This window comes from Bombus bifarius, unplaced genomic scaffold, assembly GCF_011952205.1.
Source record: "Bombus bifarius isolate JDL3187 unplaced genomic scaffold, Bbif_JDL3187 scf7180000007967, whole genome shotgun sequence".
NCBI classification, from domain to species: domain Eukaryota; kingdom Metazoa; phylum Arthropoda; class Insecta; order Hymenoptera; family Apidae; genus Bombus; species Bombus bifarius.
The window spans coordinates 1-26,919 of NW_022884353.1; the positions used below are offsets into that span (position 1 = coordinate 1).

The 26,919-nt window shown below is 46.3% G+C and overlaps 2 protein-coding genes across 6 annotated transcripts; both read left to right on the top strand.

Moving 5' to 3' along the window:
- Positions 1-3: 3 nt before the first annotated feature.
- LOC117209182 (kinesin-like protein CG14535) lies at positions 4-6,576 on the top strand (the record flags this gene model as incomplete). Its single annotated transcript, XM_033450883.1, has 6 exons — positions 4-628; positions 1,170-1,412; positions 1,726-2,181; positions 2,355-2,630; positions 3,137-3,406; positions 3,499-6,576. Coding segments are annotated over 6 exons (2,061 nt in total), but the record flags the coding sequence as incomplete, so codon positions are not given.
- A 1,757-nt stretch (positions 6,577-8,333) lies between these two features.
- LOC117209124 (nidogen) lies at positions 8,334-23,357 on the top strand. 5 transcript variants are annotated; one of them, XM_033450801.1, is made up of 21 exons: positions 8,334-8,675; positions 14,830-15,108; positions 15,239-15,444; positions 15,521-15,612; positions 15,721-15,867; positions 16,261-16,494; positions 16,793-17,318; positions 17,530-17,696; positions 17,846-17,977; positions 18,050-18,148; positions 18,521-18,694; positions 19,152-19,289; positions 19,679-19,804; positions 19,925-20,047; positions 20,313-20,656; positions 21,182-21,518; positions 21,627-21,855; positions 22,015-22,190; positions 22,300-22,408; positions 22,655-22,773; positions 22,942-23,357. In XM_033450801.1, exons 1-21 carry the CDS (start codon positions 8,349-8,351, stop codon positions 23,067-23,069), a joined length of 4,212 nt encoding a protein of 1,403 aa, XP_033306692.1. In that variant the 5' UTR covers positions 8,334-8,348; the 3' UTR covers positions 23,070-23,357. The 5 variants fall into 5 exon arrangements, with proteins under 5 accessions (XP_033306692.1, XP_033306700.1, XP_033306707.1 ...); XM_033450809.1 differs by lacking the exon at positions 19,925-20,047; XM_033450816.1 differs by lacking the exon at positions 19,152-19,289.
- Positions 23,358-26,919: the final 3,562 nt, after the last annotated feature.

The following is a 26,919-nucleotide window of genomic DNA, read 5'->3' on the forward strand; positions in this document are numbered from 1 at the left end:
CACGCAGCAGCCAGAATCGAGTCTTCGAAGATGTCCGGACAGTCGTCGCAATTTAAGGAACTGACCACGTTCAAGACGTGCGGAGCTATGGACGACGACGATACTTCGTTGTCTACGGTCGAGAGCGACAGCCTGAAGGCGAACGAGATCGAGGATATCACCGAGAAATTGGGCGCCAAGCTGAATCTTCTGAACGTCAAGTCCAACACGGATTCCGGACTGGATCTGACAGCCAGTCCTGTCATGGACGACAGCGTGGACAAAGGGAAACTGGATCTTCAGGAGGACGAAGACGACGACGAGGAGATCGTTGTACCTCCACCGTTGCCCCTCATAGAGCCGTTGAGCAACGGAGTGAGCAGAGAAGTCTCGATGGAGAGCCTGAATCTGTCGCACAAGGACATAGTCCTGCCATCCAGGCATTCGTTGTCTTCCGAGGACGAGATCTTAGAGATCGTCGAGGTCGAGGATTTGGAACCCGTCCCCATGCAGGACTCGTGTCTTCAAGTGACGGAAGAGGACATCGCGATGTGTATGGGAGAAAATCCTTTGCCCGAGAGCGATCAAGAGGAGCATCCTTTAAGAATTCTCAGTCAAGAGAATCTCACCGTCGTATCGACGTTCACTGGTAAGTAAATATGTGCGTTTTTTATCGTCTACGCAGTATTCCATCACTGTTCGGTATTACCATCCGCTTGTATCGCGGGGTATTACGCGTGGAAATATTTAGAGCTTTCCACGATGGTTTCTCGCGACGTTCATGTCGCAACGTGTCCTCTCCGCCGTTCTATCTTCCGACTCTTTTTCTCGTCCGGAGGGTACTCGAACGAAATGCTTCGAAGATTGTTTCTGGAGAGAGTCGATTCTTAGATCTTTCTGGCTTGGTAATAGCGCGCTCGATGGAAAACAATCATATTGCGAGGAAAAAAGGAGAAGACAGCTCGAGGATTGTAACGATCGAGAAGAGAGAAAGGGAGATTGGAAGCGGCTCGATATAATTACTCGTCAATACTCTCCGTCTTCGAAGCCGTGCTCGAAAAAGACTGCTTCCAACTAAATGCGCTGTTCCTTTTCATCGCTACTTATCTTGCCATTTCTTTCGTTTTTATCGACGACCGAGCAGCGTCTCGCTAGATAGACAGGAAAAACGAATATGTATTAATTTGCAGATTCGATGTCGGTGATGTCGGACACGGAACGATACAGGCCTCAGTATCCGCCTCCAGTTGGCGCCGGTGTCCTGCCCAGGCCATACTTCGACCACGAGGACTTCCTAGAGCAAGAGACCAGGCACAAGTTCGACCAATTGGCTCGACTCCACGAGCTCTACCAAAGCAAGCTAGCGCTCGCTAACGTCTCCAACTCGGTCACCTATCAAAGGGAGAACTCTTCGAACGTCAGAGAAGCTCCATGTAAGTTTCCGAAAGTTTGTTCCGAACAAGAGGACGCTACTCGATCTTTCACCAACTGTGTGTGTTTTCTGTGTGCGTTATCGACCCTTTCGTTGCGTTTCTAGACTCCGACTTTCTTCCTTTTCCGAACCTCATAACCGCAAAAAAGGCTGTCGCCTTCGATCGGCTACGTCTAGCAAGAATCTGAACGAAACGAAACCGGCAACGAGAGGGTCGAGTCTCATCGAGAAGAGTCCTCTAAAACAAAATCACCCTGTCAGCCAACCGGCGTAGGTCTACAACAACTATCACATTAACGCAGGACAAATTCCAGCCGCCCCCGTCTTCCGTCCGCCGTCGCGCTGTCAGTCCTTGTCCCTCTCGGACGTGATGTTCAACGACAACGCGAGCAATCACGGCAGCATCTACAGCGAACCGGCGTACATCGCCGGCAAGTCCGATCAGGAGAAGATCTGCGACAATTGTCGTCAGAGCATGTCGAGACCGGCCACTGCTTCCTACTGGTATCCGAACAGTGTGGCGCACATAGCCAGTCCCCGGAGATACTGTGGCAAACTGGGTGACTGCAACATCTCCAGCCTGAGGCATCCCGATGGCGCCTCGAATCCTAATCTCAAGGAAGAGGTGGAGAGGCTACCAGGGAACGGAGCTTCAGGTTCAGATCCAGAGGAGGAATACGTCGAGGCGAAGAAACTGTTCACGGCGGCTGAGAGGCCTGAGAGAACTGTCACTGGCAAGTCCGATATCGAGGAGGATCTCAAGGTTCAAGGTGAGAATTTCGATTTACTCGATTAAAAATTGGAAACTGTCGATTAGCTCTGGATTATTTGGAACCATACAGCATCGATAGGATTCTACAATCATCATCTTTGTTTTGCTGTAGCTGAGGTTTGGTTTAGGTATAATACCACTGAGAGTATTGTATCTCCAACTTTCTTGCAGCAACAGCACCGTTGCAGCTGTCCATTCCATCACCGGCGCCATCCTCGGGACGAATGCAGCGTAAAATTACAAGTCTGGGCTCTTCGATGGGTCTGAACAAGGAGGGCTACGATTCTGGCGCCGATTCCACGCCACGGGCAGCGAAACTCTCGCCAGCTACTTTGTCTAGGCATCGTGCGGAAAGTTCTGGCTACGACAGCATCGTCAGAGACAGCGAAACCAGCAGCATCGCCAGCGACTCGTCCAGGCATACCGGAGCTCTTCAAGAGCACCAAGGTATATTTATCGCCGATTTCCTGATACTTCTCCGCGATCTCGAACGAGAAACGCTTGCAACGGAAAATAAATATCATCTAGAGGAAGATCGATAGAAACGTTGCAATTACTTGGAGTAGTTAGTTCGTAGTTAACTTCTCGAGAGATTGACCGATACCGCATGTCCTTCTTCACATTTCATTAGTAACTGCATGCCATTAATTACGTATTCCCTATCACTCGAGGAATCTTGCACAAGTTTGTAAAATCGTAACGATCTGTCAAGCGTAAAGCAAACGCAACTAATAAAAGACGAAAAAGAAAAAGAATTTATCGATAACGGGAAGATGAAATCTGTGCATGTTTGTAACATCTAACGATTGCATAAAGTCACGTAGATAGCTTAGCTTGCCAGCTAAAGCTCCGTGAAACGATGTAAAAACCCTCTAAAATGGTCCCTCCGTACGGTGGTTCTCCTCAGGTGGCGCGCTGGGGGTTCTAACCTCGACGTTGTGCGGGTGTTTCAGCGGTGGAACAGCGGGTGGCAGAGTGCGGGCTCCGGTCACGGGCCCAGTGCCGGGCCCATCTGCCACGGGCGCCATCCGCGCTGCCGGGGATACTCGCGTACACAAGCGAGGACGTGGACATCCTGGACAGGCGCGCACGGTTGCGCTCGGATCCACGTGGCACGATGTCCAGGATACACAACCTGCGACTACGGCAGCGCCTTCTTAGGCTAGAGCTGCGTGACGCTAAGAGGCGCCTGATGGTGCCCGATGCTCGCTGGAGCTACGATCGTAAGTTTGTTTCTACTTTCAAAAAGATCTCCTGCGTCGGAAAGGGAGAGAGGAAGCTGTTCTACTATGATAAAGTTGGTTTACTATTGTAGTTCACGTAGAGGAGAGTATGGACTGGCGAGATCCGTCGTTCCTGGAAGCGCTCGAGGCGGAGACGTGTATCCTGCAGAAGCGAGTGCAAGCCTGTAAGAGCCACGTTCTTTTGATCACCTGCTTCGACTCCTGCCCACGGCAACCATGCACGCGGCAGGCGGAATCGCCTACAGGGATTCGGATCACCTAACCTAGACTTGGGTCAGCGCGCTCGACCGCGTGCTGATCGCTAAACGTTCGCTAAACGGATCGCTAAACGGATCGCTATATGAACGATTAGAAACGAGACGAGCGAGGTCGCTGATGGGAAGATAGGAATAAAGAGAAGAAAAGAGAATCGTTGTCACGATGTCGCTCGACTCCGTCCAATAGTTGTTAAATGACAAATTTAGTCGTATCGTGATCGTCGTCGCCATTGTTACGCACGTGTAATAATCGATCGTAAGGAAGCTTTCATCCCATTTTTGTGCGAGGATAAAGCGTCGTTCGCGTTAACGAGCCGAGAAACTTGTTGCGTTTGAATCTCGGGCTATCTCCTGGATACCGACGTTCCATACAGAAGGGAATTTTTACGATGATTTCCAAGATGTTCTAGCGATGTTGAAACGATTGTTAACGGAGATAACGCGTAGAACGCGAGACGCATACTTGTTGACTTAAAATAATTTAGCGTACGAGTTGGTGCTGCATTTTTTATACCGATCGACCGTCGAGGATTCAACTGTTAGGTAAATTCACCGAGTCGTCGCTCCTGATTCGAATTCCAAATGAATTCCAAGCCGTCGAGAAATATGATCTTTCGATGATACAAGCTGCACTTGACAATTCAGAGTGCTAAGCTTCGAGAACAACGCTGAGACAATTACAGCGAGTGATTTTGTGCGTTTGGAACCAGTTAACCAGTATCGAGGAAAGTCATTATAGTGTGTCGTGCGTCCTTGATCGATCGAAGATCGAGCATCGAATCTCTCTACGTTAAGAAACGGAAGATAAGAAGGTGACGACAGAGAAAAAGACAGATTAATTCCATTGATCTCTCGCTACGGTGCTGATCTTCGATCGACGATCCGGGATCGAAATTTAAATTGAATAGATTCTTTTGGATCGCACCGAATTCGTATGGTAAAATGATACGTCGAATTTGAGGAAATAAAGAAAAGACAAACAGTGCAAGATGAAGATATAAAGAATATATGTAATACCATAAAGTGGTGGTAGTCATCGGGTGATAGTGCCGCCAAAGGAGAAAGCAAGAGAATCCTTTCGTATGGTAAACGATTGACGGAATAAAAGGCAAGGGAAAATAACGGCGATGAAACGCGTCGTAGTCATTGTATTTAACGCACGCACGTTAATTCAAGAATATTATCGTAGCTTTAATCGTTATCAACAGTTACCGCACTTCGTAGGGCTCTGTAATTCACTTTAGAAGCGAAGATGAGAACCGATGAGAATGTGAGAGCGAGCGAACGAACGAGAGAACGAGCACGAGAGAAAAACACAACGGGAGGGATGAAATAACGAGCGCGAAAGTAACCGAGAAAAAGATGCTGCGCGACAGAGTGTTACTTTTCCACGGTAAACATATTCGTAATCGTAAAAGTTGCTCGGTACGCCAGCGCTCTCTGTTTTTTCGTGTGAGATAAAAGATGCATAGCGAACGTTTGAGAGAGAGAGAGAGAGAGAGAGAGAGAGAACAGGATGGAGTACGCGAAGTTTAAACGCGAGAATCACGCGTAGAGCCAAGACGTGGGCGTATAGATCGTGGAAGGGAGAACGAGCCACGGAGAATGAAAATAGACGGGATGAAAATAAATCGGGAATGCCGGTAATGCGCGGCAGAAACAGAGAGATTCCAGCTTTCTGATGCAAACTGTGCCGTGTCCGCAGCTGATATCGATGAAAATCGCCCGGGTCTCTGCCGCTCAATCGCTTGTATATGGCTATGTATAATATCATATCCGCGTTCTTCGCTCCTTACGCGATGTGCAATCTTAGCCCGCCCATATCGCACTGCCAATCTAAGAGCTTAATTCCCTTTTATACATATACGATTTAAGCATACCAGATTCTACGTAGGTCTATAAATATCGTCAAATCGATTCGTAAATATTTCCAGAAAAAGCTGCTTCGCTTCTTGAAATTTTTCTCACAACTCAATATCAGTAACAACAACGAAGCGATAGTGCGTCTAGTTTAGTCTCATCTGTCCAGATTTGATGGTATCTGTAGACCGTAATCACGAGTCAGACGTATATTCTGACGATTAAGACTAATCATTAAAGCGGGACAAGGCTGCACACAATGAGTAACGAGCCTGCTTACCGAGCAACGCAGGATCGCCGATCCCCGCTAGTTGCAGAGAATCGTTCTCGAAGCTACCGGATCGATCGATCGTAAGCCGAAATTCCTGTGTCATTGTCCGTTGTTAAACGAACCCGTACGCTATTCGTCCAATTGTTCTTAACCCGCCACTGCCGAATACACGCGTCCCATGATCGATCATCTTCGATCGTCGTCCTCCGCGCGATGTTCGTGACTTCTTCCTTTCTGGTTCAGTTCAATCCGAACTTGTCCTGCGACCGATTCCAGACGCGTACAAGGACGTTCAATACGCACGACGATCTTCTCTTCCCGATTGTACCTTCCAGGAATCGCTTCTTTCTTTTTTACCAAGAAAGATGTCGTTTCAGAATAAAATAACCCATCTCGAGATTCGATATTCCAATCGTCTCCTACGTTACTCGTTTCCTTTTCTTTTCTCCGTCTACCTTACCCGTTTTACGTTCGAGCTAGGGAAGCGCGTCACTCCGTCTACCGTGAAATACGACTAGTAAGCGATTTAACAAGTAATAGCAATTTACGATTAAGGATTTAACCGACCTCCGCATGATCCCGCTCGAGGAAGCGGCCAACCCAGAGTATACCACATACGCGCACACATACCTAACAGAAATACACGAGAATCTACCGTAAACACGCGCCTACTGTATCATAGTACTTGTATCATATTTATATTTTATATGTACAAATTAGTCATGTAATTTCTTGTAATAAAGATCAATTTACAACGTATACGGACGAGCACGATTTTCGGATCGCGGTTGTAACCTTTTTTTCTCGCCCGCGCCGACGAGTTTTTCCCCCTCGAATTCCAGGCAATTTGGTCAGCGACCAAAGAGGACGGAAGAGAGGCAAGGGGAAGCCAGATTCCACGGAAGAATTCCTCGGACAAATTATTGGGTTGCGTTGTGAGCCGCGGTGCCCGACGAAGTGCGCGGCGAACGCAGAATTTGCTTCGTTCGACCGCGACTGGCCAACTATCGAACGATCCTCGTGCGAGCTCGCAACGAGCGAAGAACAATGCTCAAGGAGGTTGCATCCGCGATCCATGTACAACCATCTATGACGAAACGCACGAGATTGAATAGAACACGGTACAGGTAAGGATGTAATTAGAGGCGGAACCGAGTCGCGGAAGCGAACTAATGACGCGGAAGAGGAACAATGAACTTCGTGGATTTCAACCTGCAAGTCTGATATGCTTTAGTGTGTTCATCCTGGGAGGGGTCCCGTACTTCCCGTACAAATTTGAAACGAAGGGTGTTTCAAAGGGGAATTTAAACGAAATGGGATCGAATTATTCGAATGGATGTTCTCTATGTTGTATGTTTTCGTCGGTCGATTCGTTATTTACAGGCCTGAGAAACTAATTATATTTACTTCTTCTACATTTTCGACCTTGCTTCGTTTCGTTTCGCGGAAGAATGAGATTGAATCTTAAGAAGAAGTAGGAAATAAATTCTCATTAAAAGAGACGTTAGATTAGAAGATTCAGATTGGACAGAAATCGCAGAATTTTTACGATCGTTCGATGTACACGTGGAATAGAGCAACCTTGAAATACAATTGCAAAGCTCCCGATGTGAATGACGATTATTGCTATAATTAAATCATTAAAAGCTCGTGCAAAGATCACGCCGCGTAATCCGGCAGACCTTGGCGATCGAAACTGCAATTGAATGAACCGCGAAATGAAACTCGTTTGCGTTGCGCGCAACAGATAATAGATAACGCTTTGCCGAATAAAAATAAGCGCGTATCTTTGCTACAGTATTTCCCTTCCGATGCATTATACAACCATGATGCTATCGTGAATTATTTAAAGAGACGTAGAACACTAAATTAACGGGAGAATGAATGAATTCGGAGCTATAGATATTATCGGAAGCCTGATAATTAAGTCGAGTCAATGATAATCAGTTGTAGTAAACAGGATAAGTATTATTTATGGACACTCTGTGTGCATGGATTCGTGGAATTTTGAGCAGACATAATAACACGTAAGACTATGACGTTTAGACAGTAGTATAACGAACATCGATAATTCTAAACATGTAGGTCTTTGGATTTATAGCGTAATTAGCCAGATTCATAGCGTAATTAAACTAGAAATTAGATTTATAACGTAACTGACATAATAGATTGATCGTATCGCGATCAATTTCGTCGTTTCCCACGTCCTGATCTGTTATCGTTTACCTGTTGCACTTCTAGAAAATACAAAGTCAATCTGCGCCACTTCTATATTTATCGCAAGGAGTTTCATTCCAAGGAGGTTACGAAAATCGGAAATACGAAGGAATAAAAAATTTAAAAAAGATATAAAGACACCCACAATATCGCGCGAAACCGCGACAATACTCGCGTGTGCCCTCGCGGGAATAGAGGCGAGCGATCCGAGACAGACTGTGTCGATGGAGGGGGTAGTAGCACGAAATTATCGGCGGCACCGGGAGAGAGCAGAGAGACGATGTTTCGTGCGTTCGAAAGAAGAGCGGCCGAGAGGATGAGCGGGCAAAGGCGATTAAGGGGCGGCAAGCGAGAACTCATCGTCGTCGTGGCGGTGTCGATCGACAGTAGCGTGAAGGCAGTCCGAGAGAGAATGACTCGTCGCGCGCGTCCTCTCAGCGTCTCGCGGCTGGCTGTGGTGCTGGCCCTGGTTGGGGCTCTACTCGCGCCTTTCGCCGCAGCCCTCAACAAGAACGACTTGTACCCTTACACGACACCTGGTTCCTCGATCCTTCAATCGGACGCAAACGGGTTGCTTCTATCCGCGGAGACGATTCTCAAGACACCGATCGCATTCTACGATAAGATCTTCAATTCCATATTCGTGAGTACACCAGTTTATATTTTTTTTTTTTTTTTTTTATTTATCGGTGATTTGTTTCTCTAGATTATTGATTTTAATTTATTCCACCCTGATTTCTTTTCCTTGCGTTTCAACGGATCGATTGGAAAAAGTGAGATTGGTTGAGAGTTTTCGCGATAAAATGTTCTATATTACGCGTTAAATTGGCAAAGCACGCGGATTTATTTTAAAGCTAGACAGGAAGCCACACGATTCGACAGATAAATCGTTATTTTTATCCAGCAGCGTGGATCTCTGTGGTTTTCCATCGGGCGACGGTGGCCACTCGCATCCGGCCCCGTTTAATTTCGGTGCTCACAAAAATACACGGTAAAACTTCGATAGAGGGCCACGGGCTGCAGCCGCTCGAACGTCGAATAACCCTTGCAGCGCGCGAAATTGTGTAAACACGAAGCGCGCGTGCCACTGTTTACGCTTTGTGAGGAAAGGGAGAGCGCAACAGGAAAATCGTTTATTTAATGTTTTAAATTAGGACCGGCACTCGTGCGCGTTGCACGATGAAACGTCTCTTCTCTCTTGTTTAAATATAACAAGCCGTTCCCTCGGGAAACGCATCGTTTCGTTTTGCCTCGATAGATGTAACAAGGAGAGGAGAAAGAAAATTTGAAAAACGTAGAGATCGAAGAAGGCGAGGCAGAAGCAACCACATTTTCGACGATGGTGTAATTCGTTTCGTTGGTATTAATTCGCGCGGAACGAGGGAAAGCCAGGAACATTCGGTCATCCTCTTAATTCGGCTCGTGGTCTAATCTGGCGTCATTTTCTGGCGTGACACGAATTCATTGTCCGCGATGACGGTCAAACGGCCGCAGCCGGCGCGCAATCGCTTAATTGCGCTTGGGTCGTCGCACGAGCAGCTTCTCATATTCTCTGTCTCGGTACGCGTCACTTGTCACGCGGATCATGTTCCCCCGAACGTGGAACTCGTCCCTTCGGCGATCGGCTGAACGAGAGCTTTGCGATAAGATTCACAGTTTCACGGAAACTTCTCGAACACCGAAGACAATTGTCAGATACGCGAGGATCGATTCGAGAATGAAACTCTTCCTCCGAGACAAGGGAAGAGACCGATAAGATGTCCTTAAATTATCGACATTCGAATTTTTGACGCAATGCCATTAGATTAGTCGCGAACGCTATTGAGTCATGGAAAGCAAACACTGCGAGATTAGAGGAGGACTGTAGTTAGTTCTCCGGTGATCTCACTTTTCCACGAACCGATTCGCAAGCGTCGTACGGAGCGTGAATGGACATTGATTGCACGGTACGCCTCCCCCACGCGTACGGATGCGACGTAGGTATTCGGATGAATCTTCGTTCTAATTGATCCAAGCGAGTCAAGGTGCGTGATCTCATGCGTGTCGAGCGGCGTCATGTTTTCATCGCCGCGTAAAAAGCCGCACGTAGGAAAACACGCGATCGGCTCGAGGTAACTGCAACCCGTGACTCGTGACGCCGATAGAACCCATTTACGGCTGACCGGCTGCTACCTTCTTAATAAGATGTCCTTCATTGATACGTTAAACGTTGCGTAATTATAATTACCTGGTAGAAAAATAGCTTGGAAATAACAATTTTATAGCTTACTTCACCGTACCCCCTACTTTGCTACATCGACCACGTGCACGATGACGATGAATCTCGTAGTATAGCGTTCCATTCATCGACACGCTCGATAACGCGATCGTCGTGCCGTGCCGAATAGTGGACACGTTATCAACGCGACATTCGCGTTTCGGCACCGTGCATTTATCGAATGAACCTGCTAAATGTTTTCGACGACCGGAAGGGAGACGAATTATCGGCAAATAATCGCAGGATACTCGGTTAACGAGTGGAGAACGGAGTCTCGATCGCTAAGATACGCGAAGAGACGAGCATACGCGTATTCGAGCATCCTCGTTCATCAAGATGTGGTCCCGATAGGTGGGATCAGGCGCGCTGTTAACTGCGACTTCCTCGATCCATTTCGCCTTGGCTCGAAAGCTAGGCTCGTTTTTCGCGCAGCCGCACGTAATTAAGCTCCGTCGAGCATCAGATAAATATTTAATTAGCCTTCTTCCCCATTACGCAAGGACGTAGAGGAGGCACGATAAACCGACGAGACACGCAGGCAAAAGTAGCGCTGAAATTTCCGAACAACAATCGACGAACGTCGCTAATTAAATAGATAAATACGTAAGCGGGATTCGACGCGCGTTTGATTCATCGAGTGGAAAAGGGAGAAACGGCGCGAAGCGGCAATTAGCCGGCGCATATTGCGCGCCGTTCCGCGGAAATTGAACCGAGAGCGAAGAGAGATACCTGTTGGTTATCCGCGTGTTCGTCCGCGAACGATACGATCTCGCTAAACGAATGGTATCGGAAGCCGGCCGGTGGATTTGCATCCAGATGGACGTTAATGCGACCGACGATTTACGGCGTAAACGCAGCCAATTAGCCTTGACGCTTTCCCACATTAGTTAGCGGACGATTTGTAGGAGGAGCGCACCGTGGACGTTGTGAAATTCCGCGAACGATTCTTCCAGATCTTCCCGGCGACGTCATCCCGCGTCGCGAAGCCCAATTAGGCTTGTTTGAAAAGTTCCTGGTTAATTAAATTACCGCCAATAACGTAGTCGTGTGAAATTATTTCTAATGTAAGCAGTCTCTTGGCAAATGACAAATTCGAGAGGAAGCCGCGTGTCGCTTACTGTAAAACGTTACGCCGCCACTGTCAGATATGTCCCATTGATTTAACGACTCTAAATCGAGCAATCAAAGTGCAGTCGATTAACGGGCAATCGTCGCGTTAGATGGCAATCAGGAACAAAGAATCAGGCGGTAAATGTCTGATAATTTATCGCACGCGACGAAAATGTCTGAATCTAAATGCAATTTCTTAGGAGAATCGAAGGGATTGAAACTTGAATAGATGTTTGGCATGCAAACCTGCGTTAGGTCCGACGAATTGATTGACACAGATACGAGCTGCGATATATCCGCGACGGTCTACTTAGAAGCTCTGCCTACACGACAATCATCTCTATTTCGTCGCTTATCGTCGACGATTCGCAGTCATCAGAATGATTGCGGCCGATTACACGATTGCGTTAGCGCGTGCGACTCGCCTTGTCCACCCCGTGTCTCGAAAACATGATCTATCCTCGTAGAAAGAAAGAAAAGTGGATCGTTCGCTCTCGGAACGATCTTCGTCGAGAGTGTGATCGTTAGCTAACGTTGGAAACGCGTAGGTTCCAGCCGCGATTGCGCGATCATCCCCAGACCGCGAATCTCTGCTCGTTATTCCTGTAAAGTGTCCCGTGAAACGATCGAATTTTCAAGTTTAAACGTGCACGAAGTTGCCATTTAACGGAGTCGCGGTTGTTGTTTGCCCGGCTAATTGAAGCTCTCGTGGATCGCGGTTTTCCAGTGACCGCGTCCCAGTGATTTCTTCTTTCGAGTTTAATTTTGTTGAAGTTTCGAGAGTTATCGAGATAACATCTCTCTGCTCGTGAAAGTCCTCTTTCCCCTGAGCTAAATTCGAATAACAGCCCGCGGAAACTGATTATTCGAACGAGCGAAAAATTATCCCAGTAACAGACAATAAATCTAACCAACTGTCCGATCGTGTCGTCGTGTATATTTAAAATTACGAGGAGGTGGAATTACAGTCGGTTCATTTGAATTATTCCATTCGATGCGAGTCCCCTCGGGTTTTTATTTAACGAGCGAGCAGCTGGCATAATCAGTGACATCAGGAAGAGAATCGGCGAGTAAGATGGATTCGTCGTATTACTTCCAGGCAGCCTCTATCTATTTTCACCGTATTCTCTCTCGTTCACGATTACCGGGGATTACGTGTGTGCGTGTGTGTCATCGGCTCAGCTGTGACCTACGACCCAAGCGATAGCCCCGACGGAGATAGCGTTAGTCCCGACTCTCCTCTCGAAACTCGCCACTGTCAAAACGTTCGAGTACGGATCGAGAGAAAGACGAACGAGAGAGAGAGAGAGAGAGAGAAGGACAGTCGGAGAAGACGCGATCGATGTCCACTCTCAAGCTGGTTGCCATGTCCCATCGATTATCGGTGATCCCGGCTTGCCGGTGCCCTCGTAATTATCACACGAAAAATCATCTAATCGGAAATGGCAAACTCGAGCCGATTGTCATTGATCGTGGCCGGGAATAAAAGGAGAGAAAAGCTGGACGGTTGAACGGAATAATTACGGCGACTTGGATGTGGACTCTTTTCTTTTTCCACTCGTTTTTTCTTTTCCTTGAACTTTTTTTTCAATTAGATTCCGATGGCGTGAAATTGGTCGCATCGATCGCGAAGAAAAGGCTCGATTGACCGCGACGCGGTTTCAAAGCAGAATTAGAACTGTTTCTTCGCGTTGAAGTCACTGGATGAAATTGTGCGAAACTGAAGGGACAAACGTTGAATCGGGATGAAATTGTGCGATTGAAAAAGTAAAACAGCCTTTGAGAGATCGTGAGAATTCTTTTAACATCCGAAAAAATCCGGATAGTTACAAAATAAAACGAATAAAATGACCAAATAATTTAATAAAACTGTATGCATATAATGCCACGCATTTAAAGAGCAACGTGACAGCGAGTCGGCGCCTGATAAAGAGGATCTTTGTCTGGTCAATTTAATTTGTGTCAATTCTTACGACCAGATCGCTCGTTGAATAATACGCGCAGGCTTGGGTGTTAAATTCGACACGATAGTAATATCCGTAGCACGTGAAAACAATACGAGCGTTGAACAATCAGAAGTTCGGGCCGAGAAATCGGGACGTGAGAGCGGTCGAAACCAGGCCGGAATTTCGTTGACGTGTTAAACTTCGTCAATTAGCCAGGGTCGTTAACTACGAAGCTTCACTTCCGTCTTTCCATTTGTTTGGTACTCGACCTGGAAGCGCATTGTTCATGCGTGTTATGACACTGTTTCATAATCGTATCGAGCTGTGAAATTGTCCGCTTGGTAGGCATTTGATACAGCGTAACAATCGAATATTCAAAGATACGATCTGCAAACTAAGAGATTCAACGTTTGAACTTGAATCTCTATCGAACTTCGTCTACTATCCTCGCATTATTTCGCGATTATCGTTACCAAGATCGAAGCGTCGTTCTGAAAAATATTTCTCAAGTGAAAACCAAAGTTGTCAACAACTCTGAAGCGTTCAAACCTCTTCTTCCAGATTTGAATCTCGGTGACCCAAAAATACGCGACAAAGTAGGCCGCGCGTAGACAGAGGTCCAGCCGACGAAAACATTCGCGGGGAAGTAAAAATAGAGTTTCGGTGAAGTTTTAATTTGGTCCTCGTGAAACGTTGGGAATCGTTTCTCCGTGGCGCCGACGGCACAGCTGCTCCCGCCACGAATGTGGAGCAACGCGCGCGCCTTTCAGTTTAGCCAATTGACGGAACGACGTCTACTCTCGCAGACGCGTGGCATCAAGCTGAGCAGCTTCAAACTCGAGCCCTTTCTAGTCTCTCAGCTTCGTTAAACGACGCGTACACCGGGTGAATGACTTTTGGTGTGCATACGAGACGTCTCGTTACATCATCCACGGATTCCCGACACGTGCTCATACTATTTACCTGTCTAATAACAACCACTACACATGCGTCTAGGCAACTCTGCAGAACGTCGTCTTTCTCCACTCTTTAGTTTTAATAACCGTTCGTTGAATCGATGTTACGATAAGGAAGTTGTAAGATTTAAAATTTTAATTATAGAGAAGAGGGCGATTGGACTACCAAACGAGAACGTAAAATGCGTTCAGAAGCTATCGAAAATTTCTTGAATTCTCTTAGTTCTTATTTCATGGTTTCTCTCGGATTAAAGAGAATCTAGATATGCAGATTCCTACCTGGAGGCAGGATCGCATCGTAGAAGGTGGAGAAATTTAGAAACCTCCCTGTAGGGGGTGTGGAGCAAAAGTTGGATAAAGACCGTTGGGGAAATTTTATCTCTGGATTGCATCGAACGGATAACGAAAGTTCGCCGACGCAGCCTGTGAGATCTTCCGTTTCGATTCTCATTCGCGTAATGAGACTTTTAATTACGAAGAGCTGAATACAGAAGTAAGGGCTAAAGAGATTACCTTACCTGGTTGCAGGTAAACGGAAATGGCGTCCTCTCTTTCGCAAGGGCCATGCAAAGGTTTTTCAATATCGCATTCCCGCTCGACGATCCGGTTATCGCGCCGCTCTATACACACGTTGACACTAGCGGTTCTGGAAGAGTGTATTATGGCGAAACGGACGCACCGACAGTCCTTGCCAGAGCCGGAGGAATGGTTCGTAGCGCTTTCGCGGATGCCGCAGATTTCGTACCGACTCATGTTTTCCTCGCCACATGGCTGGCCGTTGGATACTATAACGGAAAGAGCGACAAGGTGAGTGGAAGTGAGTCGACTTGCTAAGAATAAAGGCAAATTTTCTCACGTGCAAGATACACCGCTGAATAAACGAGGCGAAACCGATCGCTATCTTTCGTTTTTTCTGATTTAATTCGATTCCTCTTAGGTGAACACGTACCAGGTAGCTATCTCGTCGAATGGTACGCATTCTTACGTGGAACTATTGTATCCGGAGAATGGTGTACAGTGGATTCAAGGTGAGTCGCACCCGAATGGTTTGCCTGACGCGAAGGCACAAGCAGGATTAATGAGCGAAGGAAGAATGTACACGTTGAAGGGTTCCGGGACGGATCAGATTCAGAATGTCGACAAGTGAGTCACTGGATGCCTGTTTAAAGTACGATTTATCTTGTCTTTGACCGAGAAAGTAATCCTCGTCGTCCTTCAGATGGTCGAACGTGAACAGACCTGGACAATGGCTGTTCCAAGTAGGACCGATCTCCGACGACAGCGACGTGAAAGTTCCCGACAATATCGAAGGTAAATTTTCTATCGACTATCGATCCTTTGCTTAGATTGTTGCAACTTTTCGTTCGATCGTTTTTCTTCGGACTGTACCATGTGTTTCCTTATTGCTTTATCGATCAGATAGCAGCGCATCGAATCAGGTACCAAATTGTAGAATAGGAGCAACGACTTGCCACAGCAGGGCGACGTGTGTCGACTACGAGGTGGGCTTCTGCTGCCACTGCAAGCAAGGATTCTTCGGCAATGGGAAATCCTGCCTGCCAAACGGTGAGAATCGTCGTTTCACGGTTCCACTTCGTCGTAAAGCCAGCAACCCCCTCAATTATACGCGAGTCACGTTCCTTTGATGTAGCCACGCTACATAAAAATTCGCTTTCAAGAGGTGCCCGTACTTTTAACCGACTCTTCCCTTTTCGACAACGACAAGTGTCGCGAAACGAACGCCGACAACAGACGATTCCGGTCGCGTTCTCTCTGATCTATTCATAGATCACGGCGACTGACTACGCGGCTCTTTCGATGACCTCGTAAAACAGCGGATTCTCGGAACTAGGCCCTTTGAATAGCAAGATTCCGTAACCGACCACCGTGGTTTACGACGAGTACGAGCTAATTTCAGTTAATAGCTAAGAAAATTTAAAGGATTGTACAAATTTGTAGATATTCCACTGCGTGTAAACGGCCGAGTTGCCGGCACGATCAACGACGTGGAGTTCCCTGCTAGAGATCTTCAGTGCTACGTGCAACCGAAAGATGGAAGAACGTACACGGCTCTATCGAGAGTACCCGAGGAAATTGGCGCCAGTTTTCAATTGTTGGGTAATCTGGGCAGTGTGATCGGTTGGCTGTTCGCTAAACCGATCGGCGAGACGAAAAATGGATACGAGCTTACAGGTACTTTCCGACGATGTTACAGTGTACTGCTGACAAGCTTCACGAACAAAATACCAGTCTAACTTCACAGAATGAAAGAAGCATCGTCTCGTCACACTGGTTGGTAGATTGTTTCTACAAATTGTATGGCCTGACAAATGACTTCTTGTCAGCAGAGCACTATACAATTATTCTACGTCGCTTCTCCTAGCTTTATTCCGTTTTATTATTCCCTTTCCCTCTTATTTCCTAACAAAACCAAAGACTCAAGACGAAACCATTGTTAACAACGGTTAACGTAGAGAAACGATCGATTCAGGGGGCATGTTCAATCATACGACGGTGCTGACGTATCCGTCAACGGGCGACAAACTAACGATACGAAGCAATTACCTCGGGTTGGACGTGTTCGGTCAGCTGAAAGTGGAGGCAATGATCGAAGGTACGTTGCCGCAGTTGGCGAGAGACACCAAGGTCGATTACGGTGACTACGAAGAACTTTATACGAGAGCGCAGGCCGGCGTGATCCGCGCGCAGAGCGAGAGAACTTGCAAACTGAACGAAGGTGGGGAAGAGCGGGAACTCGCTTTTATCCAAGACGAAACTATCGTTTATAACGAGTGTCCGTATCTGAACGTCGAACCCGAGGACGACACGACCAGATTGAAGTTCTACAGAGGTGTCACTACTTACGAGGCAACCGAGGGAATTATACGTTTCGCGGTGAATACAAAAGTGGCGCCCCTCGAAGAAGAAGATCCCTGTATCCAGGGAAGAGAGACCTGCAGCGACCACAGCTTCTGCGTCGTCGACGGCGATAGCTTTAAGTGTGTCTGCAGTCCTGGGTAAGAAGTTTCACTTTGATTTACGCGTGTATTCTCCGAAGATCGCGTATAAGATTTAGGAGAACGTCAAAGGGATGTCTTCTTCTCGTTCTTACGGTAGTACGGTTAGATATGTTGAAAAATCGGGAAGGATTTTATTTCGTTTGTAGATAAATCACCACGGTGATACTCTTCTCGCGGAAACGTGCAATTTTCTCTTTTTCTTTATCAGCTACCAGTATTTGTACGAAGAGGACGGGAGCGCAGTTTGCGTGGATGTGAACGAATGTACCGCCGGAAATCACATGTGCTCTCCCGACGCGCAGTGCATTAATCAAGAAGGCAGCCACACGTGTCAGTGCAGGCCCGGATTCTCCGGTGATGGTCGAATCTGCGAAAGTGAGTTACCAACGAACGGATATTACCGTAGTCTGATAACTCGCCTAGCTACTAGTTCAACTGGAAAATCGATATTTTCGAGGCTCTCCGCGGTGAGACTCTGTTTTACGAATTGTCAGTAAGTAGCGTACCTTTTGTCGAAAATACAGGTCTTCCTTCTTGCGAGGAAACAAGATGCGAGAATTACGAGCAATGCGTGATGATCGAAGGTGCGCCTAACTGCATCTGTTTGCCTGGATTCGAGGATACCGAACAGGGTTGCTATCCTACGTCGCAACGTGGTAAGAACGCTCATCGTCTGATTTTCTACATGAGAAATAATTGGGTTGCTACTATACGACGAGTTGTTGCAGCTTCCTGCGATGTCGAGGATAACTGCTCGTCCAATGGTATCTGCAATTTCGACACCGAGAGGCAGAAGCACGTGTGCATCTGCTTACCAGGCTTCGTTGGTAAGGATTTACTACACGATAACGCAAAGAAACATTCTGTAAATCGATTTAATCGTGCGATTTAAATTTGAAATATTTCGCGTATTACAGAGGATATCGAATTAGTCCGAAATATCGTGGTACTTTGCAAAAGTAATTGAATCCACCTGCTAATACAAATTTCAATATCTTCAAACGCAACTACCAAGCAGCTAATTCCATTGTAGCTAGTCAGAAACTTGAGAGACGATGACAAAATTGAATTACTACGGAATCGCAATGGTTTCGGGCGATTCGTACGAAATCGTGCAATTTCCTCTTGTTCCACTATGCGATGATTTGCAAACGAATCTCGCGATAACCTTCCGTGTCAACGATCGCTATCGTTTCCAGGCGATGGCTACACGTGTTACCCGGAAGCAGAGCCAACCGCAGTGGACGAACCGCCGAAACCGCAGTGTGTGGAGGAGATGTGCTGGTGTCCAAGAGGCTGGGAATATCGGAATAACGAATGTATGCCGCAGGAAGGGTCTGGAAGGTCTACTGACGTCTCTCCCGATCGGGACTGTAAGTACAACAAAGGGACGTTCGTACAAATGCATTCTTCGACCGCAGTGTCGCTCGAATTCGTTTGGTTTATTAATCTTGGGCTTTGAGAATTTGAAACAGTGAAATTGCACGACAAAGTATTTATATTACGAATTTGAGGATTTAAGTAAATCGTAATGAGAGTTTCAGTCTTATGCTGAAGGGAATACACGGAAATACTAAATTTAATTATAAATTTAAAATAGATAGAAATTTTAATCTTTCGAGGAAGAAGATTATAGAAGTATTAAATTTAATTACAAATTTAATCCTCAAGCGGATTGACACGTATCGATGCATGACAACTAATCGCACGTAGAACATGATTCGATGCGGAGCCGTGATAGCACAAAATACGAAATGATTATAATTATCCCGTGTGATTTGCGATGATTACTAACCAGCAGCGACGAACGGTTTGCATCGTGCTTTCTAGTATCGGCACACCCAATCCCGGAATGCTACGAAGACCACTGCGTATGTCCTTGGAGTCACAGTTACGACCATTCAAGGGAAATTTGCGTGCCTCGGCCCGGATTCAACCACGAAACGATGGGTCCATCTGGATTTCACTGTACGATGATACTCAGCTTGGCTTCAGCTAATTTTGCCTATTAACAAAATCTTTCGCACGAGCTACACGCTTTCTGCACACGTCGATTAAATTCCTTTCGTTCACTATCTAATCTATTTACCAACAGATTTACTGTCCTATTGACAATTTTGAAATACTAGTGTATAAAACGATATGGTTTAGCTCGACGATTAATATCACGCGAGCAATATGACGGTCAACCTGTTACAAAACATTTGGCACGTCTCCACGAAGGCGTAAACGCTTTCAAACACGATCGATGCGATCGACTCACAAAAACCCGTCACGAAACGCTCGGACGTGGATAGTCGAAGCAATTACGGATCATCGGGTAGAGCATTATCGTAATTGCACACGCTTGTGTCCAGTGTCGTGCAACGTGGTGAACAGGTGTCACCCCTACGCTCAATGTATCTACATGGCTACCACCGGGGACTACGAGTGTCGCTGCAATCCCGGTTACGAGGGCGATGGTATGGAGTGTGCAAAAACAGGTACGTTAACTTGCATCTTGTTCTTCCTTCGTTCCCACGAAATATCACCGTTCACATTCGAGGGAAAATACCATGGCGTTGTTATTTGTCGAGTGAATGAAAAGTGTTGTTCTGGCACAGAGGTGTCCTGTTTGGAGGTGGACATTTGCGACCCGAACGCGTCTTGCCAGCAGGAGGAGTCCTTAGCCAAGTGTGTGTGCAATCCAGGATTCGAAGGGGACGGAACTACGTGCAGTGCTATCGGTCATATCACCTTCCATATTTTTTTTTCTATTTTTTTCAATTCCTCTATCGTACATTTTACTCGTAAAATGTCTATCTTAAAATTACGAATTCTCTTGTACTTGCTTCTATTCAGTCTGTGTTCGCGAAAGCCGAGAAACGTCACGCTTTGACACTTCCACAGTTGCATGATCACACACGATAAAATCAATTGTAAAAACATTCCTGAAACGAATCACGATCGATTGTCAAAATTCGTTTGCTTGAACGATCGTTTCTGATGCAGACGAATGCAGCAGCACCACTGATTGTCTGGAGAACGAACGATGCTCGTACAATCCGGCAAACTCGCGGTACGAGTGCACGTGTAATCCAGGATTCAGTATGGTTGATGGTCGCTGCGTGGTATCCGACTGCTCAACGAATCCGTCTCAGTGCCACGTAAACGCGCAGTGCGTATCCACCGGCGAAGGTGGCTACAAGTGCGTCTGCATCGAGGGATACAACGGTGACGGAGTCCGTCAATGCGTCGAGAACCACATTGGCTGCAACGTGCTGAATAATTGCGGCAGGAACGCGGTCTGTGGCTACAATCAAACCTCCGCGAATTTCGCCTGCGTTTGCCAGCCGGTATGTTTATTGAATCCGCAAATTCGTCCTGAATTATGGGTTTCTAGGTGAAATTGGTGAGATGAGATATTGATGGAGTTGCTGGTAATTCGATAGAGCATTTGAAAGTGGTATAAGAACGCTGCCGATCAGTTAACTTTGGACTCGGTTCGAGCGGGAACAGTAGTAGTGGACTAAGCGTAGCCAGACATAGCACCAGTGGCAGTCTCGTAAGATTTACAAAGTAGAGAAAGAATGTAACTGATCGGACAACTTTGAAAGTGCTCCAGAACGAAATAGTAGAAACGAACGGTCGGTAGTCAGACATGGTGCTGTTGATAACTTTATAGGATATTTCCAAATGTGTAAGAAAGTTATTGGCGAAATGTAAACGCGCGATTATACGAGTCGTGACAGTAGAAACAAAACGTGGATAGTCAGGACAGTCAGACACGACTATCCTTTGTTCTCTAACGCACTACATAAAGCTACAACTAATTCATTCGATAGAAATGTCATTGTCTAACGAATTGTGACTACTTGCAGGGCTATTATGGCGACGGTTTCACGTGTTTGCCCCAGTCATCCTGCAGACACGAACCAACGATCTGTTCGCCAGACGCTACGTGTGTGGCCGCTGGAGAAAATCAGTTTGCTTGCGTATGCAACGAAGGTTTCGCCGGAGATGGGACCAACTGCGAGCAAAGACCAAAACACGAAGCAAACTTCCTGCTGGTGAATCAAGGAATGGCTACGTTGAGGATTCCGTTCGCGCCGACGCACGAAGATCTCGGTAGCCCGATTTACATAGCGTACACACAGATGGCTATCGCGATCGACATCGATTGCATGAACGGGAAAGCCTACTCGAGCGACATCACCGGTAAATGTCAATATTCTTGAAACTTTACGTCGCCGGGATTACGGAGGAAATTTCTGACGAAAATATCACCAGCGAAGAAGCTCTGTCTAGACGAGATTTATTTTCCAGGTAATCGAATAATCGAGTTAACGTACAACGGATCGATGGCTGAGACGTTCTTGCCGAAAGTTAGCAGCCCCGAGGGACTGGCGGTCGATTGGATCTCGAGAAATATTTTCTGGACCGACTCGGGCAAAACGACCGTCGAGGTAGCCAATCTCGAGACGAAGAAGCGGAAGGTGCTCGTTTCAGACGGACTGGTCAATCCTAGAGGAATAGCTGTACACCCGTATCGCGGGTGAGTATTGTTTTTTCGAATTCGATCATCCATTCGCTAGCCAGTAAATTGAACGCAAAGCGTCTGTTGCCTGGAAATTAATTATAATTTAACGGTATTGGGTTAAGGAGAAAATGTAAAAGCTTGTAACACGAAATGAGGAAATTTGATCGTTTGCAGGAAGATATTTTGGTCGGATTGGAACCGTGCGTCGCCGAAATTGGAGTGGGCCAACGAGGATGGAACCGGTCGTGCAATCTTCCTTCAAGGGGATTATGTGAAGTTACCGAATTCATTAAGTATCGATTGGGCGATGGATGAGCTGTGCTGGGCGGACGCCGGAACGTTTACGATAAGTAAGGACAGATGTTCCCATGAAATTTTCTCTGCTAACAGACACGCCACGATCGTCGTCTCGTAACTCGATAATTTCACTCCGTGCATTTTTTTTATAATCGTTCGCAGGCTGCATGGAAATCGATAGCAGGAATATCAACGTGATCGCCAACGAGCTCACCTATCCGTTCGGTCTCGCGATTTCCCAGCAGAAATATTATTGGACCGATTGGAAGACGTAAGTTGTCGATAAAACAGCACTTCGTTATCTCGTATTGTACTCGGCCTAAACAAAAAGATACTCGACATAAATTGAATATTCGAGCGATATCGTAGTTAAAACGCTTTCAGCGTTGTCGAACAGCCAGTAAAATATCTTTCGAGATAGTAAAGCTTAAGCGTGAATCATAACGAGCTAGGAAAATCGAGTAGAGTACCATGCAAGTTCGGAGATATTTCAATCATCCATTATTTACCGTCGTAGTCACAAAATCGAAGTTGCCATGAAGAGCACCGGGGACAGGAAGCCGCCCATATCGGTACCACCAGGGGGAAGCGGTAAATTATACGGAATAGTCGTCGTTCCTGAGTCGTGCCCGAGAGGTAAATCAAGTTTTATGTCATCGTTCCTCTCCTGTTCTCCGTCAAACTGATCACCCTCTTAAAAATATATTAAACGGATCGAATACCATAATTCCGTATTATCGTTCGTACCGTAACGATAATTGGATTAATCATCGTCGTAAATTATCGTTTGTCTGTTCACGACAGTGACCAACGCCTGTCAATTCGAAAACGGAAGGTGTAACAAGGATCAGCTATGTCTGCCGAATGGTCAAAGCGGTAGAACGTGTGCGTGTGCGGACGACGCGACAGGACCATGCACTGACACACAGTAATGTTTGTAATTGGTCGTGGAAGATTCGGAAGACATCACAAGGCTCGGTCAGCCGATCAAAACGAAAGAATGTTTGTTATTTGACCGCCGGGGTGGCGTCGGACCACTCCTTAGATTACGTGTAAATTATAATATTCTACTTTGTATGATTAGTTTTTATCGTCCACGTATTCGAGTAACACAATCTTTTGTATCTAAAATACGGAGTCCGCAGCGTGAAGCTGGCTGTATGGTGCTGCGACTCGGTGACACGTTATTTAATAAAAGTAAAATAATAAAATAAGGGATACACCCTGTCTACCATATTTTTATGCGATACCTTGTTACTACGGCGAGTATATATTTTATATACCTCTGTTATCCTTTTATATCGTAATCAGTGGAAAGTTGTACAAGTTCTTGCATGTAAAGTGTCTTCATCCATGCACGAAGTGGGAACTTCGTTCGAACAGACAGGCAACTACGTTAAAGCAAAAGAAGAAGAAGAGGCAGAAGAGATTAATTTCCTAAACGATTAAGAGTACCAAGGCGACGCTCTGTCGACGTACTAGTAACAGAGAAAAAAGTAAAATTGCTCTCGCTAGCTGAAGCTACCGAAGCTTTGATTCGGCTTTTGAACGCCATTCTATACCGAACCGAAACCTCCGCGTAGTAATCCACTACGAAGGCAAGCCCGTGAACAGGAAGCCAATTACTGTGTTCATTACCGACGTAACAGCCGGCCATTTCATTTTCCCGTCGCTATATAACGTTAATAAGCAACTACTTACAGGCCTAATAAGAATAACACGGCTGGAAGTCGCGGTATAAAAACGAATCTCCGCTTACCTACGATCAATTACCTTTCTTCGTGAGGCTCAAGTCTAAAAGTAGAAGCACCACGAGAAAGAAGATAAAGTAGCAAAAGGAGAGGTTGATTGAAAAGTGGCATCGGCATCTGTATCGCAAAGAGGATTTATCGACGAATAATCCGGATAAGACAATTAAATTTTCCTTACCGCAATCTCTTTGAATGCGTTTAATTGGCTGACCGCAAAATCGACAAAGAGTCGTTGCGGTCCAACGACGATGCAATGGGTGCTGAAGCGAAGAGGAGCGACGGCAAGCAAGAGAAAGCGACAAAGGGCATCAAACTTAGCTCACCACCACAACCGTAGAGAGACAAGAATCTCCTAGTAATGCGTCTCCAAGGAGTTTTCTCGTATTTCCACTGTTCAGCCGGGAAAGAAATGTATGACGGAAGAGTCCTCCGCCTTCTGTCTCACCGAGAAATTACACGGCTTTTTCATCGATCGACTCCAACTCTTCTGGTCGAGATAAAGCGCGCGTATCTTGCTTGCCATTGTGAACATTTCCTGACATTGACGTCGCCGTTGTTTGTTGTAAAACAACACAAATATTTAACTGCGAGGTAAACAAGTTCATGGGAGAAGTTATTTGTAACGCAAACACGTAACGGAAGCCAATATCGAGAAACATGGTGGATATTGTTTTCTTATGAATATCCATGCGAGCTTCCCCCTGCTTCCCATTGGGAATAGCAAAAGTCTGTTATTTACACAGGCGATTTCTCCACCCAAACCTCCAGCATCGGTTGGTTTCAATTACCGAAACCATGATCAAAGGTTTCACTACGAATCAGTGACCGGCGATTGAGCGATCGCTTAATTTACCATAAAGCGAACTTGTACAACGTTTACGGCTGCATTTACAGAAGCATCGAACAGAGCATCGTTCATAACACGTTGGCAATGCTCCCTTTTTGGTCGTTACCTCGGAAACTAAACGCGTTGTCTCGAACGATTGCCTGAATATGAACGTTAAGAACTACTGGGTGGCAGGCAAACGGTAATATCCAAACCAAGCACGGATAATCCAGAGACGAAGATAAATTTACATACGAGAATTTTCTTCGCCGAGTTTTCAATATTTACGGAGGATATGCAAGAAAGCGATCGGATAACCAGTTAGAAAGTTAAGAAAACCTAGTCCGAGAGCGAACAGAAAGAGTTTTCCACGTGTCTGAAGGTTCGCAAACGTTTCGCATGCTTGCTTCGCAGTCCGAACGCAGTTACCTTTCGCCTGATACACCGTGATTCTTCGCAGAGGCCAAAGAAAATCTAGACAGAAGCAGACTAGCGAACAGATCAACGTTAATTCACATGGGGGTTAATGTTGTGCGGTTGGAAGATCAAAGTACGTTTGCAACGAAGGTCTCGAGAAAATTGAAGGAGAAGTATCGCGGCGGTCAGTAACGAGTCGAACGATGCGTTTTTCCAGGGAGGAACAAGCGGCGAGCGCTCGCTCAGACCCGCAATTTGCAATTTGCAAAAGAGGCAGCGCTTTTGTCGATCGGAGGCCGGTGAATGGCCACGCGAATTGGAAAACGTCGGTTAGACGTCTGCTAGTGACGGGTGCTCGATCAGCCGGTTGCGCCGTGCCCTTTTGCCGCAGCCGCCGACTTTCCTCTGCCTCGGCTGCTTTCGCTTCACACTACCGCGTTTCCCTCCCTTTCTTTTTAATTTCATCGCACCGAGTGAATTAGTGGCCTGTTCCCCACCTACCAGCCGGCTTCCTTCGTTCGCCGTCGAATAAATGGCTGACCGAGTTCCAGTGAAATCGAGAGTTACTGCATCAACTGTGTTCCCCTGTGTTTTTAAATCGCTGGATTATCGATAATGATGACTCGTGGAATCGGTCGCCTGTGTATAAACTGCGGCAGTTTAAACCTCATGGGTCTTTCTTTTCTCATTAGCTGCGAGAAGTAAGTACACTGGCGTTCGCTTTTGTATTATAGAAGTAATTCCGAGATAAAGTTGCGTCAAGTTTTAATACACAAATTTGTGTCTGATATCGAGAGAATATAAAGCTGCACACCCTACGCTCTCCACTTTTATGAGACTCTCAACCTTGCAAAGCGATGCCACAAATAATCAGCCGACTCAGGACAACTGTTCGTTTGTCCATACCGTCGTCGAAATATGTCGGTAAATTTTGTTAATCTTCGTAATACAGAGGTGTTCGTTTGATTATTTTCCGGCATCAGAAACGCATTGGTTCGCGAACGAGTTTCCGCCCACCACGTCGTCGAAACGAACACCAGCAGCAGTTATACGGGTGTGCCCGTGTGGTTTAAACGAATGCGACGAAACAGCAAGTTTGATTACTTCGTGAAACATTTTACCGCATCAAGCTTTCCTTTGATAGCGCGATTGTGAGCGCACACCGGACACATGGGGCGCCACGTAAGAAAGACAGCAGCGTGGGTGTTTTTCGGTATGTGGAGTAGGAAACGTCCCAAAGGAGGCGTCGGCGTTGTCAGCAAATAGCCGTGCCGCCTCTCGTTAACATTTACATCTCTGATATCGCCGTTTCCGATGCACGAATATTTGCAAGATCTCGATTACGCTTTACACACGCTGTTTATTTAGCCAAGAGCAACTTCTGTCAGTCCCGTAGACATCGTATACACGACATCTTCGATCTACTAGGAATGAACATTTTCCACGTTTTGTTCTGTCTTGCTTACGAGTTTTGGACATCTAAAATCTATTTGTGTTATCGACATCGATCTCCGTGAATTTTTTTAACTATCACTAGACTCCTATCTCGCAGAGTTTGTAGGAGTATTAGGTACTATCTGCAGAGCCACGAGACAGATTCTTTTTTTCCAGTAATTTTCCATGGTGTCAGCAACGAAACGAGTACCGGTTCCAGCTGTTACTTCATATTGTTACCAAGGATCCTTTATACCCTGTAGCTCACGTAGCTTCCATTCCGCGATATCCCTCGGTGTTTCCCCCTAACGTTACCAGTATTTCTGCAAACATTAGAAAAGTGTTCACGGTCAG

Bases quoted from the DNA above. Each gene is read 5' to 3' on its own strand.
- LOC117209124 (XM_033450801.1), top strand. From the start codon at position 8,349: ATGAGCGGGCAAAGGCGATTAAGGGGCGGCAAGCGAGAACTCATCGTC. The intron at 18,695-19,151 runs GTAAGTACAACA...CGTGCTTTCTAG, and splicing joins CGTCTCTCCCGATCGGGACT to TATCGGCACACCCAATCCCG. The intron at 22,409-22,654 runs GTAAGTTGTCGA...TTACCGTCGTAG, and splicing joins TATTGGACCGATTGGAAGAC to TCACAAAATCGAAGTTGCCA.